Raw genomic sequence first — 16268 nt, forward strand, 5'->3', positions numbered from 1 at the left:
GCTGTTTGGGAACAAAAGGAAAGGGAAGGGAACAGTGAGTCAAAAGGGAGCTTTATTTTTAAAAACTTCTGTAATTACGTCTGATCCATGTGGTAGATGATACTCTTTAACCATTTATCTTCCTGTCTGATAATCCAACTCTGTTACTGAGCCACAGGAATCCTGAGTTGGGGACCCTCTTCCAGGATACTCATGCCTCCAACCTTCCACGGGATTACATACTATTTATGCCCACAATTGTATCATTCATGGAAATAGAATCCTTCAGATGAAAAGGTCACACACTGACCCCCAATAACGTATATTCTGCCAGTTCAGCCCCTGACCTGCTCAGTGGTGGCTAAAAATATTCAGCAGCTGCACAGCACAGTTGCACTGTGGGCAACTGGTGTGACGTTCTGGCCATATCTGCCATATCTGGCCATATGACTGCTCAAAGAAACTTTCCAGGATAAAGATATAGATAGCATTTTAAGAACTGCATAAAAAACCAGAACAAGCATACTAGCAGCCATATTAAAAAATAAATACTTCAACAAAGTATTCTATCAATGCCTTGGACCTCCTTAGAGCATACAACATAACCAAGATGATGTGATGCAGAGGGGAGAAGCTGTTACTATATATCACCCAGTTACTGGTATTAATGATCACCTATTACCAGTGCTTTAAAAAATTATGTTTGATGATTACTTTACATCCACAAAAAAGTTAGAATCCAGAAAAGAAGTCTACAATTTGCATTCCAAGAAAGTACCCAGGCAGAACAAGGCTTCAATTCTTGCTGTTGGACACCTATACCTTCAACTTAGGAGTCATGTATTTAAAACCAAAATGTCCAGCTATATCCTCATGTCCACAACAATAATGCATCAGTCTTGGATTGTAATACGAGTACAACAGTTCATTGCACAGATCCCCAATTACTCCAATCACATCTGGTACAGAAGACTGAGTTTTACTGCATGCAAAGTGGAACACTGTCAAACTCCTTAAATCAACATCATAAAGTCACTGTTCCTTATGCATCCCAATTCATCAGCTATCCCTCTTCAGTCAGCAGGAAGACACACATCTGTTTGGTACAAACCAGAAGTCAAGCTCAGGCATCTTTGCTACAAGTATTCTAGTACTGCGTTTCCATCAAAAATCAAATGCAAATGCCAGCTTAGGCATTTCCACTGATCACAATCTGTGACCAGAAGACGGAAAATTTTCAAAGACTTCCAAGATCCTGTGACTTCACTGTAAGTAAGTATAGCACGCATGTGTTCTTCATAAGACACGGCTTATATAAAGAAGTGATACTGTGCCTAGCCTCCATTTCTAAACATCCTAGGACAAATAATTTGCAAAGAAAATTAAGAGTAGAGGATAAAAAACAGTGGTTAGCTTTTCAGCTTCTTCCTTTTCTTTCCTTCCTTCAATTTGCTTACCTGACGTCAGTTTAACCAGTTACTACAGCCTGTCATTCTTCCACACTAATATCATTAAGGGAAGGGAGCCTCTAACATCTCTATTAAACTGTAATAAAGCAAAGTCTTCAACATGTAATGCCTCTAAGTTAACCAAGCATTACTGAAATTACTTAACCCACAAAGTCAGTACTTACCACCCTACTTTACCAATAACTTCACAAGAGTAGTAGCATTACCCTGTCACATTTCAGAGCTTAGTTTTAAAAGTAGTTTCCAGTGTACTATTTCAGTGAGGGTACAGTGGAACTACAGAATTAATGTCAACCTGATTTTCAATTGCACTACATTTGGCCAATTCCAAAACAAATATGCACAGGAAAAGAAATATAAAATAAAATAAAACCCCTTGCAACTCATTTATTAAATTATTACTCTCCCAACACAGAACATTACTTACCTGCTATTGTGTGTGTTCTAAATATATGTGTATAGGCTTTCTTCTTCTCCCCATCCCCTGCCCTGGCAATTCTCATACTGGGCCACACTTAATTACCTAAGCACATTGACATGTATAGGCTTCTGGAAGACTAGAATGTATATTCTAACAAATCACAGTCATATCAGATAGTCATTAAGTCTAAGCAAGGGAAGAAAAGGAGCTTTTGTGGAAAAAAACATAGAATTATAATACTCCCACTACAATTTATTAAATTTCCATTATTTGAGAATGAAAACTAGAAGCACTGTGAGAATTTTATATTCTTGATGAAATCATTTTCAAATAACAGCACAGGTCCAACAGAAGAGATACCACATTATAATAAATAATACAAATGTATAGTGGCTAATGAGGTTAGCTCCCAGTTTTACAGCATTTAATCTTCATATTTAAATAGTTTGCTGGCTACTTTAATACATTAACTCATGTATGAGCTTTGTTTAATCCATGCATACAAAGTTCATGTTTTTACTAAAACTTACTACAAGCGGCTGAACCCAAAGTTTCTTAGCAATGCTATCTTTCAGAATTGGGACACTTTTTGCCCTTATAGTCAGATTTGTTTCTTTTCTGCTACCTGGCTCAAAATTGCTGCTAACCTAGCTTCTTGCTTGTTTCATGGGCAGAGCAAGTCCCTTATCTCTAATAAAAAAACAAAAAGGAAAAACCCAAGTACAGCCAAGACCACGAAGGCATGTTATCACTGCCTATAGTCACTAAGCAACAGTTCCACAAATATGCAAACCTAAAAAAGGGAGAATTTTAGTCTATTGGAAGATACACTGTAAACATGAGATAGCCAGGTAACCAAATGACAAACTATTATCTGACAGCTTTGAAAACCTCTCCATGTGAAGTGCTTTTAAGCCAACTTGTAATAAATACCACATGCAGCTAAATTTAAAAAAAAAATCATAATAAAAAAAATCCTAAGCCAAGTTAAATAGCAACCAATGTTGAAATTTAACCATATAAAGTCTACATTAAAATCCAAAATGACAATTACAAAATATTATATTACTATGAACGTTGTCAAATGCTTTGAATAATAGTACACTAAGGAAATAAGTAAAAACACACTTTACCTTGTATCTCATTTTGGGGCATGAATGAATGTAGAAACCCATATAATAAAAACAGAGATCAGGAGCTTTTTCATGAAGTTGCCTAGTAAAAGCAATTTCCCTGTGAAAGGAAAGAAAAGACTAATTACTTTTGAATACAATTCTTACATTCATTTTACTTCTTCATACTGAAATATTTTACAGCTACCTGGCTCTTGACCTATTTAAAGGACTAGGCTTCTATCAAATAAAAAAATGAAGATAATAAACTCAAAACTAATACTTAAAGAAACCCAAAGATAATAAACTGAAAATGAATGCTTAAAACCCAAGCAAACAAATCACCAAAATGCAAAACACCATGTCAGGCTTAAAAATACTTTCATTTTTGTGTTTTGTCCTGCCAATGGACTAACTTGAAACTCAAATAAAAGTGACTAAGAGCCTCTATTTAACAGGTTTCTTGTTAATATTCATGTACATTGGAATTCTACAGAAATCTGGCCCACCTATTGTACACAGACTGGCAAATGTGGCTCAGGAAACAGGGTATTTTTTAAAAATAAGCTTCAAAGATAAGCCTCTTGTTTGTTCTATTATTTGTGTTCTAGCAATTTACATGTAAAAACATCCATCTTTATGCAACAAAAGGTATTTTTCAGCCATCCCATGTTTGATTGTATGATTTTCTCATTTATTCTGAAAGAGAAGTGTCAATATATTCCAAAATAAGTTTGCTTTTTATTATACTAGCTCAAGGATAGTAGTATTATTACAAAGATTCAGCCAGTATTTCCACTATAATGCTCATTTTTTACAGCATTTGTAACTTTGCAGTTCACTTTTGTAACAAATTTGACAAAACATGTATGTTGGTTCTTACCTTCAATGTCGAAGGGATGAGAGGATTATGAGCACATGCATACAGGAAGCATGTACAAATAATGGGGGGTTTTTATCACTTAATATTAAGTTAGTAATAAGGATGTTTAAATGTACTGAAAACCTAACATAACCTAACATTTCCTAACATTTCAGTTGCATGTAGTTTGCTGAGACCATCACGAGTTCATTATAACTCTGTATCTATACATACATCCATTCAAAAAGAGGAGAATGTCTAGAAATAAGTTACTCCATATCTGAAAATCCAGGTAAGTATAACAGATTCCAGAAGTGAGATTTATGTACTATCGAAAATGTACAAACATGCACTTCATATACATAACCTTTAAGACATGGCATGAAATTAAACAACCTTACCCTTTCATGCAGATTATCCTGGACCTAATTAAACAAATGCCTTTCTGCAATTCAAAAAGCTGGAACACTACAGGGAAAAAACATTATCTTTGCATTTCAAAATCTCTTAAACACTCTTTCCAATTGGACTACACTATCTGATCTAATAAAACAAAATTACTCAAACTGAACAGAAAGTGACGTAAATAGACCATGATGTAACGAGGTAAAAATTGGGCTGCAGCAGCAAGTCTTACTATGGGCAACAAAGCTTCGTGCAAGTGAATTAGTGCACATGATACTAAAGCTAGCTTGCTTAGAACTACTGCCTGTGTCTCTGCATGTACTACAGTCTCCAGTGATATGCCTTAGGTAAGGACCCTTAACTCAAGTTCTTGCTCTATCTTTCATTTACCTATTCAGCTAACCCCACTCCAGGCAAAGTTTTATTGCAGGGATGCTAAAACTTCCTTCTCTTTCTGCTTTTCAGGAGTGTGTGCTGTCATTCAAGGCAAGAGAATCCTCCAACTCCATCATTTTACACCAGGAGCAGCCACGAGGTGTCACCGTATGGCATAACAAACATCTACCTGCATTCTTTCTGCCTAAATCTTTCCTATGGAAAAGGGACTACAGACTTGCAATTACCTTTTTGTAAAGCTTTCAGTTATGGTATGTATCTAAAGATACAAATGGCTGTTTGCACTTGGCAAGAGTAGCCAACTAGTGAGGAAGACATATATTCATTTCATAATACAAAATTCAGATTTAGTATTTCAGTGCTATATAACCCAATTCCAAAAGAAGTTCAAGTATTCATCCTCCTACCAAATATAAAGGTTATGAATACTATGCTTGTCTACTATTCATGATTTTAGGTGGTAGGGGGAAGGTTTCACTTTTTCCTGCAAATAAGAATCACTCAATATTTCTTCATGATTTTTTTTCCTTTGGTAAGACTGATATTTCACAAGTAGTAGCTTCCCCCCTCATTCTTTACTTACATGCCTACATATTTCAAGTGATCTTCAAATCCCATCCTTTCTCCGACTCAGCATCAAAAATTCTCAAAGTATCATGAAGTGGAAGTGACAGCACTGCAATGCAGTTTAACCTCCTCAGAGTAAAATTGGCAACAGCTTTGAAGCTATCAGATTCCTTTGCAACATCCTAAATCCTCCCTAACTCTCAAGGTTTTTTCCCCACTTTTGAAAGAAGGACAAGGTTGGCTCCCTCTAAGACTATTGGGAACTCATTTTTATTGCCTTAAATGCTGCAGAATTTATAAGCTGCTTTTTCACTAGTTGAGCCACGCACGCATGTTGTGCCGACAAAGTTTTAAATTTATTATGTAGAAAATTTAAAATCAGTTCAAGAATTCATAAGCATGGATTATGTCAGTCTATCATTACATAAAGTAATGTGATATATGCAAATACTAAAAAACAACTCTTAGGAGGACTTGGTATTTTATGTTATTGCTCACCTTGCATGAAAAATAACCAGTCTAATTTCAAGTATCTAGCATATGTAATAAAATACTTCTAAAAATCTAGACCACTAATAGACAGAAAAAAGATCAATTCTAAATCACAGGAGTTCCAACATGTTTTCTACATTTGTTAATTCTGATTAATTTTATAAAATCGCCAGTGCCACTGAATACCTCAGAAAAATGACAATTCAGACTCTTTTAGACAGAGACCACTGGAGATGCTACAGCAACAGCTACATTAATGCTCATGACGACTTTGAAGTTAGCCCTGATTTGCTCTGGAACTGGACCAGATGACAGCCAGAGGTCCCTTCTGACCTAAATTCTTCCATGATTCTACAGTTTCTCCTTCATAAAGAACCATTCTAGAACAAAGTGGAAGGCAATTGCCAACAGGAAGGCAATGTTACCAGCTCTTATTAAAGGTGACATACTCGGAGAAATTGCACTTTAGGACTTAACTGATCTAAGAGCTTACCAGAGAGCGGGAGGAAGTCCTGCTCTCTCACTCCCTAGACATTCTCGGCTGCACATTGTGGCTCCGTCACAACTCTTGGACTAGCTCTGGTGTTAACAGGTTCTCCACTGAGCCAACTAAGCTCACTAACCAGGTTGCTAAAGCAAACAGTCTTCTGCTCAGTAAATTAAACCGGCTAAATATATGGTTTCTAGAAGCACAGCATACAGCAGAGATGGAGACGAGTTATTGCAGCACTTCATTTCAGCAGCAATAAACCATTAGACTGATGTCAGAAACTTAACAGTGAACTTTGTGGGAAAAACCCTTTGACATACGCATTTGAACAACTCGTGTAAAGATTATGCAGAAATCACAAAATTCACCACTACAGAGAGAAGAATACACCCAAAAGGAGAATTAAAAAAGAAACAAAGAAAAAAAAAAAAGATTCTTAGGAAATCAAAAGATCCTAAAAATAGTGTTTGTGCTTTACATACTTCAAAAGTCATGTCACATTTACCCATCCTGGTGGGTAATACTAAACGATTAGCTAAGAAGCTCCACCTATAGAGAAGATGCCTCTCAAAAGGATGCCTTGGAGAAAGAAGAAAGATGAATCTCACGACTTAGCACTTCTTTCACATCTGAAGGTGTGTAGTGCAAATTTCAACAGGTAAAGACTTTTTCTAGAATTTCTCAGACCCAGGGAAACTTGAAAATAGACATGTCTGGCATGAGGTTCAAACCCAGGTGCTTCATGAGAACCTCCCTGGGAATACCACATCTGTGACCAGCTTACTTCATGTAACAGAGAAGCAAAAAAACTAAGAAAAAAAGTGAGATGCACAAATATTTCCACTCGTTTAGGGTTTTTTTCCTTATAATTATAATGCAACCATAAAATTGCTTATGGAGGAAAAACAGTAACTTGCAATTTAGCGTGCAAGTCGTATTCACAGTGAAAAGCATTACTCACTATTCCTACTGTTTTGCAAGACTAGGTTCATAGTTAATTTAAGGCTTTAAAATTCATGGGATCACTCTCTCCATCAGGCTTGCTAAAGACAAAGATAATGAGATTAACATACCTGAAAAATATACTTAGTGCTAGTACAGCAGGAGACTACTAATTCAGAAGACAACAGCTTTTAGGTACTCTATTATTTATGATCTCAATGTGCATAAAACTATAAAAGTGATTAATTTCATTTGGTGACTGGGCTAAGAAATAGGCCAAAGGAAAAATTACCTCTATTCAAACAAAGAAGGGGCTTTACCTGCTGAAACCAAGCAATACTAAATTATTTTCAGGGCAATAAAAACTAGGCATTTAGTTTCTGAGTGGTTTTTAATCTTTAAAACTATTTAGCTAACTAGAAAGATACATCCCTATTCAAGGATGACAAATAAAAATTTATTTGGAATGCAACCAACTGCAGAGAATTAAAAAAAAAACCCCAACACAAATACTTTGCTAGAGATAGTGGTTACCAGTATCTGTTTAGACTGGAAATAAAAGCTCAAGTTTAGGAACAAGTATCAATTCTTACTATTACGTCTAACCAGATAACAAAAATGTCCTCTTACCGTAATGCAGAGTAGACTCCCAAAGATAAGAAAGAATAGTCTGGATCATAGTACAGATAGACGGAGGACACGCAATAGGGCAGGATATCGATTACACCAACAGCAATTATCTTCCCATCCAGCCAATACTGCTGGTGGAAAGAACCATAGCCACATTCTGGTCCATTTGGTGCATTCTCTGCCTAAGCAAAAACAAAAGAGGGATGTAATTGTCTGACAGGTAGACTTTCAGTATAAAAACAATTTTAGAAAGAATTTTAACAAAAAAGTAAATACTGTGAGAAATTACTTCTGCTATCTGTGTTTAGAAAATGGAAAAAATGAATTTGAGAACCAGGGAAAACAATGTTAGTTCACTGCATCATTTGTGATTTTGCTCTACTCGTGATCAGTAAACTCTACATATCACGCATCCCAAACATGAATCTGCAAATAGCCTCTGCCATCTAGCATTTATAGTACTGACATGATAAAACAACATGATTCATCGAGTTATTAATGCACTATTACATGCAAACAAATTCTGCAGATACTCTTTAATTTGACCTACTTTTCAACAAGAGATGAAGCCCGAAGGCAGAGAGGTGAAACGCAGATATTTCACTATACTGGTGCTTCCCAAAGCTGGCTGTGACTGCCTAGTTCCTCCAACACTTTCTGTCACAGCAAGGACCCTACCGCTTCTCTCCCCGACGCCCCCAAGCACTGGAAGCACTATGGCCACCAAAATTCAGTTTCTTAGAGTGGCCATTAAAGTTGCTTGAGAAGAGCATTTATTAAAGGACTGAATAGCTTAGTCTTCACGTGCGGTTTACTCTTTATGACCAACGAAACACCTTTTATCTAAGAACCTGAAAATCTGTGTTGCAACAAAATCTGTGGAACTTCTTTGTCAGCCCACATCAGAGTATCTTCTGCAAAAACACTAAGGAACTCGCTATTGTTGTGCGCTGCGGTTTTGGATGTGCAGTGAAGTATGTCTCCGGACGGCGTGAAGTACCTAGAGCCAGAAACTGATGCTTCAAATAAAGAAGAAAATGATCTCCTAATTTAAACTGTATTACACAACCAACCTTGGCATGCCATTTTCTCCCATGTCAAGTTAACTTTAATCCTGAGTTCCACTCTGCTCAACTTAATTACCCATCTAGTCATGTTTTTCACTGCATTGCCAGATCTTCAGAAAGCTGCTTCTCACTCAATAAATCTGACAATATTGCCTACTATTACCAACTGGTTTGCATTACAACAACAGAAGGTGGGTTTAATCAAGTATTTTGATACAGTAGCACAGACTGAAGAGATGATGGGCAGTAGAAGTTACTCTAATTGGTACCACATGTGTCAAAAGAAATCAATCACGTGAACAAAAACCATTTCAACTGACTTACCCAACCAATAAGGCCCAAAATAAAGGCTGTATAATAAAATGTTTGCATTTTTATATAGTTATATAGCATAAAAGTAGATATGGAGCTACAGATACTGTAAAAGTGAAACGATCAAACATTTGAGAGCTCAATCTGCAGTAAACAAGGATATTAGACTCGGATACTAGCATACTAAACTGTGTTTCTTCTCGTTCAGGTAAAGCCTACTTATTCAGCAGTTATGGTTTCATACAATATCATCAACTTTTCAGCAGAGCCAAATGAAATCACATGGTCAGTAGTAAAACTTTTAAGCCGGGACACAGACAAGTAAGAGAGTTTCTCTAAGGATTTCTTAGCACAGGTTAAGTTCTCTTCTCAGCTACCAGGGTGCAGCCAGTGACAGAAAAAATGAAACATCTGCAAGCCAAGGGGAAATGTGATTGGTAATGTAACACAGACCTGCTTAAATAAGTTTCCATTAAAACAGATTTTCTTTCTTTGTCAAAAACTCATCATATAGGATTTCATGAATGTTAAAAAAGATAGTCTAAGCCAACATGGAAAAGATTTTCACTCAAAGCAAAGTCCTCTGAAGTTAAATGAATGCTGTGTCTGTGTGTGACCCCAAACCTCTGAACAGCATTGCATGGGTTCGGTCACTGGACCTCTGCAAACTGAAGTATTAGCATCAGTTAAGAACTTCTAGTAAAGTATAAACTACAGTTATTTCACTAATGCAATTACAATGAAATGTCATGAACATAAAAGAGGCTATGTTCTGCAACAAACATAATAAGCACAGCACTGATTTCAGGCAAAATGTTCAGGGATCTCCATTACATTAAGCAAATAACATTTTTAAAAAGAGTAACATTTTCCTCCTCCTTCAGAAGTTTTGATACAATGTAATCCTTTGTAATGCTTGCAAGTATGTTTTCTCCAATTTCTCAATGAATACTTGGCTCCTTTAACTTGGTTTGTCATGCACCATCCAGGCAGTTTGACATGAAACAGGTCTAGAATATGAAACATATTCCTGAAGCAGGTTATACCATTTCACACTACTGACATGTCCACCTGGGACTGTGTTTGCCAAAGGTGATGTAAAATATACCAGTGACATCAGGTGAGCAAGCCCAACTGGGAAGGGTTTACCTTATCTACCCGAAATTATACCTTAGCCCTGGAATCAATCCAGAGGGATCAATTTATTTAAAATTAACAATTTATACTCAAAATTCAATACAATGAATTGTTATAATCTGATGATATTGAAACAATCAAAAAAAATAAGAACTTAATCCAGGAAAAAAATTAGAACAAGTAATTTTCTCTCCAATGTTTAGACTATAATACAGACAGATATACAATATATTCCCTCACATGTGAATTCTGCCTGTCTTCATATTCTGCTAGCTAATGAGTCCGTGAACACATTTGATTGCTCATATTTTATAACACATTATTAAAATTTAAATATTTAATAGCAACTGGTATTACATATTGCTCCAATTAGTACACCTCAATGTAGTAACTGCTTCTAATTGAACTTCAATGATGGGGAAAGTGCTCAATTTTCTTCAAAGCACGTTGGTCTTTCTCTTTACTTTTAAGAGATGTTTTACTACTTTATTATTATTATGGAAATTGCACTTGTTAACCCTCATGCCAGATCAGTGTGCAACTGCAGAAGGCACTGCATACTTGCTTACCAAAGTGGGTCCTGACCATACTAACTGCATGATTATTTTTCTCTGTAAGGTTTCATGAAATTTCCTATTTTGAACTTTTCCATTTTACCCTCTGCTGTGCATGGAGGGAGGAGGAAGATATGAAATCCATGCTATCCCTCACACAAAGAAAAAAAAAAAAAAAAAAAAGCCAGGAAACCCCTGACTTCTACACTCCAGTGGAAATTATTTGCCGAATAAGTGAAGTGATTAATTCCAGCAGTTCCTTTCCCAAAGGCACACACATACACAACCTACCATATGGTAGATTTCTATCTCTTGGTTAGCAACATATTTCCTTTTCAGTACTACGTTCTCCTTTCATTAGGGATTAGTGGAGATGCTGTGAAAGCAGCCTACAACTATAGGCTCTGTCAGCAGAGAGGTAGCACTGCATGTTTTCATTTAAAAAAGCACCCTCACAGAAAAAAGGGCCAACAGCACCCTGGGCTGCACCAGGCAGAGCGCTGCCAGCAGGTCGAGGGAGGTGAGCTTTCCTCTCTGCTCAGCACTCATGAAGCTGCATTGGCAGTGCTGGGCTTCCCAGTACAAGAAAAATACAGACTTACTGAGGCAAGTCCACAAGGGCCATAAAGATGATTAAGGGGCTTAAGCATCTGCTGTATAAGATGAGCTTGAGAAAGCTGGGACTCTTCAGCCTCAAGAACAGATGACATGGGGAGGTTTTATCAATATGTAGAAAAATCTGATGGGAGGGAATGAAGATAAGGGAGCCAGATTCTTCTCAGTAGTTACCACTAACAGGACAAGAGGCAATGCATGCAAATTAAAAGACATGAAATTCAATCTGAACAGAAGGAAACAGGTTTTAATTAAGGTGGTCAAACAATGCCACAGGCTGGCCAGAGAGCCTGTGGAGTCTCCATCCTCAGAGATATTCAAAACCCATGGGCCTGGACAACCTGCTCTAGCCGACCCTACTCAAGCAGGGGGGTTGGACTAGGTGATCTCAAGAGGTGCCTTCCAACTTGAACAATTCTGTGATTCCGTATCAAAATAAAGTAAATCAACCCACTGCAACAAAATGTGAGACACTGTCTACAGAGTTAACATCTGTATCTTATTGGAAAAGTACAGTGTTTGAGCTATACTGTCAACTATTTAATCACGACAGTGATAGTAAGCTTAAAATGCTAAAAAGATTAGCGGAGCTGTGAAGGTACAAAGGACTTCAGTAGCAAGAAACTTTGACTATCACCATGTAGACATCATGGTGATGTCTACACCACTATAAGTAAAAAAGCAATTTGCCAAGATCTCTAAACGAGATGAGTTTTGATTTAGTCCTGAACAGTGCATTGATTGTGACTAAAATATGACATTCAACAGAAGGTGATCCTGGGAATTACAGACCTGGAACAGTATCATTTGTTATTAGTTCTCCTAAATATTAACACATCTCAATAAACAAAATAATGCAGAGCAGAAGCTGCTGTGCTTTTCAAAGAGCAAAGATCTAGATTCACAAATGTCTTTCAATTCTTTAGAATTCAAAAGCATCTCAACATGGATAATAGGAAACAAAGTGAGAAAAAATGACCATTTACATAATGGCAAGCAGCTCACTTTCCATCACGCTGGATCTATTTTGTTCTCCATACTGGTAGGTGAATCACTGAAAAACTGAACAATGTTGCAGCAAACTGAGCTGATGAATTAAAAGTGTTCAGGATGGTTAAACAAGAGCTGAGTGTAAATAACTACAGAAAGATCCCATAACACCGAGTGATTAAAAAGGCAGAGGAAATATCAAATGTTCTTAAATGCATGGAACATAAATGCATGGGGGGAAAATTATTGCTATATACACATCCAAAACACTGGGTATAAATTAGCAATTCTCTCAAAAAGATGCTTTTGAGAGCAGTTTTATGAAATCATCGATTTAATGCTTAGCATCAGTCAAGATGGAAAAAGACTAAAGAGCAATCAGAGAAGGATTTGAAAACCAAATCAAAACAAAATCGTCATTTGACTGCATAATGCCATGGCACATCTGAGTGCTGAGGCTCATTCCAACTGTTGTATCAAAACGACATGGAACAACTTGGGAAGGACAAACACAGAGATGACTATTAGTGACGCCAACAGAACCACTGGCCCAGAACAACCCCCTAACTCACTAAGCACCAAAAATGAGGAATCACCCTGAGCAGTCCAGATTTTCCCTGTGCCCTTCTTCCATAAACACTCTCACCTTGGCAACAACAGGGTACCAGGCCACACTGGTTTTTCTCTAAGACTCCTGCATGCCATTCTCCTATACTGAACCATTATAACCGAACCTCTCCAAACAAGGTAGCATTTGCATATGTGAAGTAGTAAAATGGCAAATGTCTAAAGGTAGTTTCTAGGACAAAAGGCCGATTAAAAAAAACAACCCCAAACAGTTCTCTCCGCATTATCCTGTTTACTGCTAGAAAATTGCCTAGTTTTCTGCTACTACATACTGTATCATTTTTTTAAACTATTCATTTTTTGTGCCAGAGCCCATAGCCAAACCAGAAACTAAACAGAATAATAAAATGAGGAAATAAAAAAGACAAGAAGAGTTTGGGTGTTCATACTATTTGCAGCTAATAACAATATTAAAAATTCAAAAAATTACAAATCAAAATCATGTAAGGTTTAAATTTCATTTTAAATTTTTTTTGTTCAAAAGAGTAAACAGACTACACACTACTAGATTTGCTTGTGGCAACTGTTTCAGAATAAAGAATTTCAAGAATCCCTTGGCCTCTGATATACAACCCCTTTTATTTAACTTCATCTAATTGAAGACATCTGTAGTGGTGCCACACAAAATTTAATTCAAGCTTCAAAATGTCAATAAAAAGTGTCTGTAAGAAACAATACTAGTATAAACCTGGCAGGGAAGTGTGCATCAACATCAACGTAGCCATACAAAATTAAGAATATAATGGCAGTCTGCTGCCTGAGTTGACGAGGTGATAAAAGCCCTTTTCCTATAAAGTCTAATGAGCTCTATTACTCTTCAGCTTTCAGGAATGTAAAGGCCAGTGGACTCAGCAGAGAAAAGCAACAAACTCTCCACACATGGATTCATTCAAACTGCAACATATCAAATTACTAGCGTAATTACTATAACCTGACAATTTCATTACAGTCACGCGGTACTTAACTCTTTAAGACTAACAAGAAAGAAAGTGCAAGAAATTCGTAGCAGTTTGCTTACTTTAAATGAAGCAACAGCATCTCTCCTAAACTTTTAACTCAGACTGTAGTCAAATGCAAGTTTAGCAAGTTATTTAGTAATATATTCTTTTCTTTCACAGAAATAAATCAAGAACAGAAAAGACACAGCACTTTCTGCTACTGTCTCTTAACGCAGTGATATGAAATTCAGCGGTGGCTTATTATCCAGCTTATTATCCAGCAAAGGAGTCCTCAGACTCCTTTGAAAATACAGTGCTATCTTCCTTACCAGTCGGTGATGATGCAAATACTGTGACACCTATCTATACCACCGATACCATAACGGTTTGATGTCTACATAGTGTGAAGAGGAAAGAATACATTCATTTCAAAACTAGCATCTAGAATGAACACATACCTCCAGAGGAGAATTACAGAGGAATCGTGTGAACTGCATCAAAGTAGATTCATCAGAAATATGTGCCCAAGAAGACAGTCCAAATATGCAAAGCAGAAAAAGAAGAAAAATATTAGCAGTACTTCAGGATACATTAACAATCAAATACACTCTTTCAAAACCATATATTTGAAAAACACTATCAGATTTTAAGAGTTAAAATAAAATTTCCACAAATTCCCACATTCTATTTTATTTAGAAGTGCAAATAGATACAATAATTAACTATACAAAGTACTTCCTTTCTATAAAATAGAAGATTTTTTAAAATGTGATGTGAAAGAATGATCACCATGTAATACAGATCTGCTTCTGCTGTCCTTTATTTTAAATTACACATTACCCTCCTCTGTGACTGCCTGCAACAGGGAGTCTTTTCCCACCGTTCCATTGGTACCTGCCCCATCACTAAGGGGGTTAGGGCCCTCATATCTCTTAATATAAATTGATTAAGTCTATTTACATTCAAAATCATAAACAAGCCCATTTTAATTATAAAGTAGAAGAAGAAAAGAAAAAAAAAAATCAACTTCCTGAAAGTGCAAGCATTTTCAAACCTAGATTCTTTACTCAATACAAAATGATGTGCTGCAATCAACCAAAAAGGCAAGGTTTTAATGAACTGGAGCTTGTTCAAGATTCTAAGAGTAATAAAATGTAATAGTTATTTCTTTACCATCATTTACTTATTTGATACAAATACTTCCTTACTGGTGGATTCCACATTAAACATGTCACAAAGTTCTGGCATGTATTTAACCCTAAAACATTCCTTTGTTAAAAACGTAGTATGTGCTACATGGTTTAATTCTACCTCTTGTAATAACTGGATGATTTAATAAGTCAGCAGTTCCCAAACTGTAAAGTAATAGTAAACAGCAACTTTTAATTAAAAGTTTGATAAAAAGAATATATATGGACACCTACAAAACATCACTGTTTTCAAGAATTCTATGGATTTCTGAGCTTAATTAAAGAAGATTATTCTATTTAAAGGGGAATACAAAAAATGGGTTGATTACTTGTCAGTTATCCCGTTTTTCCCAGGGAAGGAGAGGAGAGGAAGGCAGGCAACAATAAAAAGTGCCAATATTGTAAATTGCTGACTTAGGACAGAGTTCCATATATAGCCTAAGTAATTAAAACTTTCTCTTTTCTTCAGAAGGTGCTATAAAGCAGATTTTAGAAATAAAAACACAGCCTCTGGTAGATACATATATATTTATATATTCATCTGCAAACGTTAACTGGACCATTCTCATTGTAGCTCAAAGTGAACACAACCTTAACCTTCTCTAAGATTGTGCCTCTAAGAAAGTGTATCTGTTGATGCTAAAAGAATCAAGACTTTGCAGAAGCCATATTGCATATTTTGCATATTGCCATATTTTCCCCCTCAAACACATAGCAGCAGCTGATCTACAGATGAATAGTAAACCTTTGGACACAGACTTTACGGAAGAACACTGAATTTCTATAAGGTGCTGCTGAAGACAGGGGATTGTGCATTTCCTGTAATTAACCATTTCAGATTTAGTCACGACCGCTCTAAATTACTCAGAGTTTGGAAAAATGAATGACTGCAATATCTTAATTACATTTTAGAATTTTTATTGATTTGGTGGATAGGGAGAGAGAATGAGAAAAAAAACAGGTAATACTTAAAGAGAAAAAAAAAGTAATTAAAAATTTGAATTATTACATTCCTATTAAAAAAAAAAAAAGGAACAGTTACAAATTCCTATACTGCGAGTGCATCAGTCCTT

At 36.3% G+C, this 16268-nt stretch overlaps 1 protein-coding gene across 7 annotated transcripts in view; it reads right to left on the bottom strand.

Annotated features, from left to right (window-relative positions):
• ATE1 (arginyltransferase 1) overlaps positions 1–16268 on the bottom strand; it is an 85738-nt gene that overhangs the window by 46408 nt on the left and 23062 nt on the right. For all 7 annotated transcript variants that reach the window (XM_052798344.1, XM_052798341.1, XM_052798345.1 and 4 more), the window contains 3 exons: positions 14464–14496; positions 7766–7947; positions 3003–3102 (listed from right to left, as the gene is read on the bottom strand). In XM_052798344.1, the coding sequence (XP_052654304.1) occupies positions 3003–3102; positions 7766–7947; positions 14464–14496 (315 nt within the window). The remainder of the gene's footprint in view (positions 1–3002; positions 3103–7765; positions 7948–14463; positions 14497–16268) is intronic.

The sequence above is a fragment of the Harpia harpyja genome, chromosome 10 (genome assembly GCF_026419915.1).
Source record: "Harpia harpyja isolate bHarHar1 chromosome 10, bHarHar1 primary haplotype, whole genome shotgun sequence".
Classification (NCBI taxonomy): domain Eukaryota; kingdom Metazoa; phylum Chordata; class Aves; order Accipitriformes; family Accipitridae; genus Harpia; species Harpia harpyja.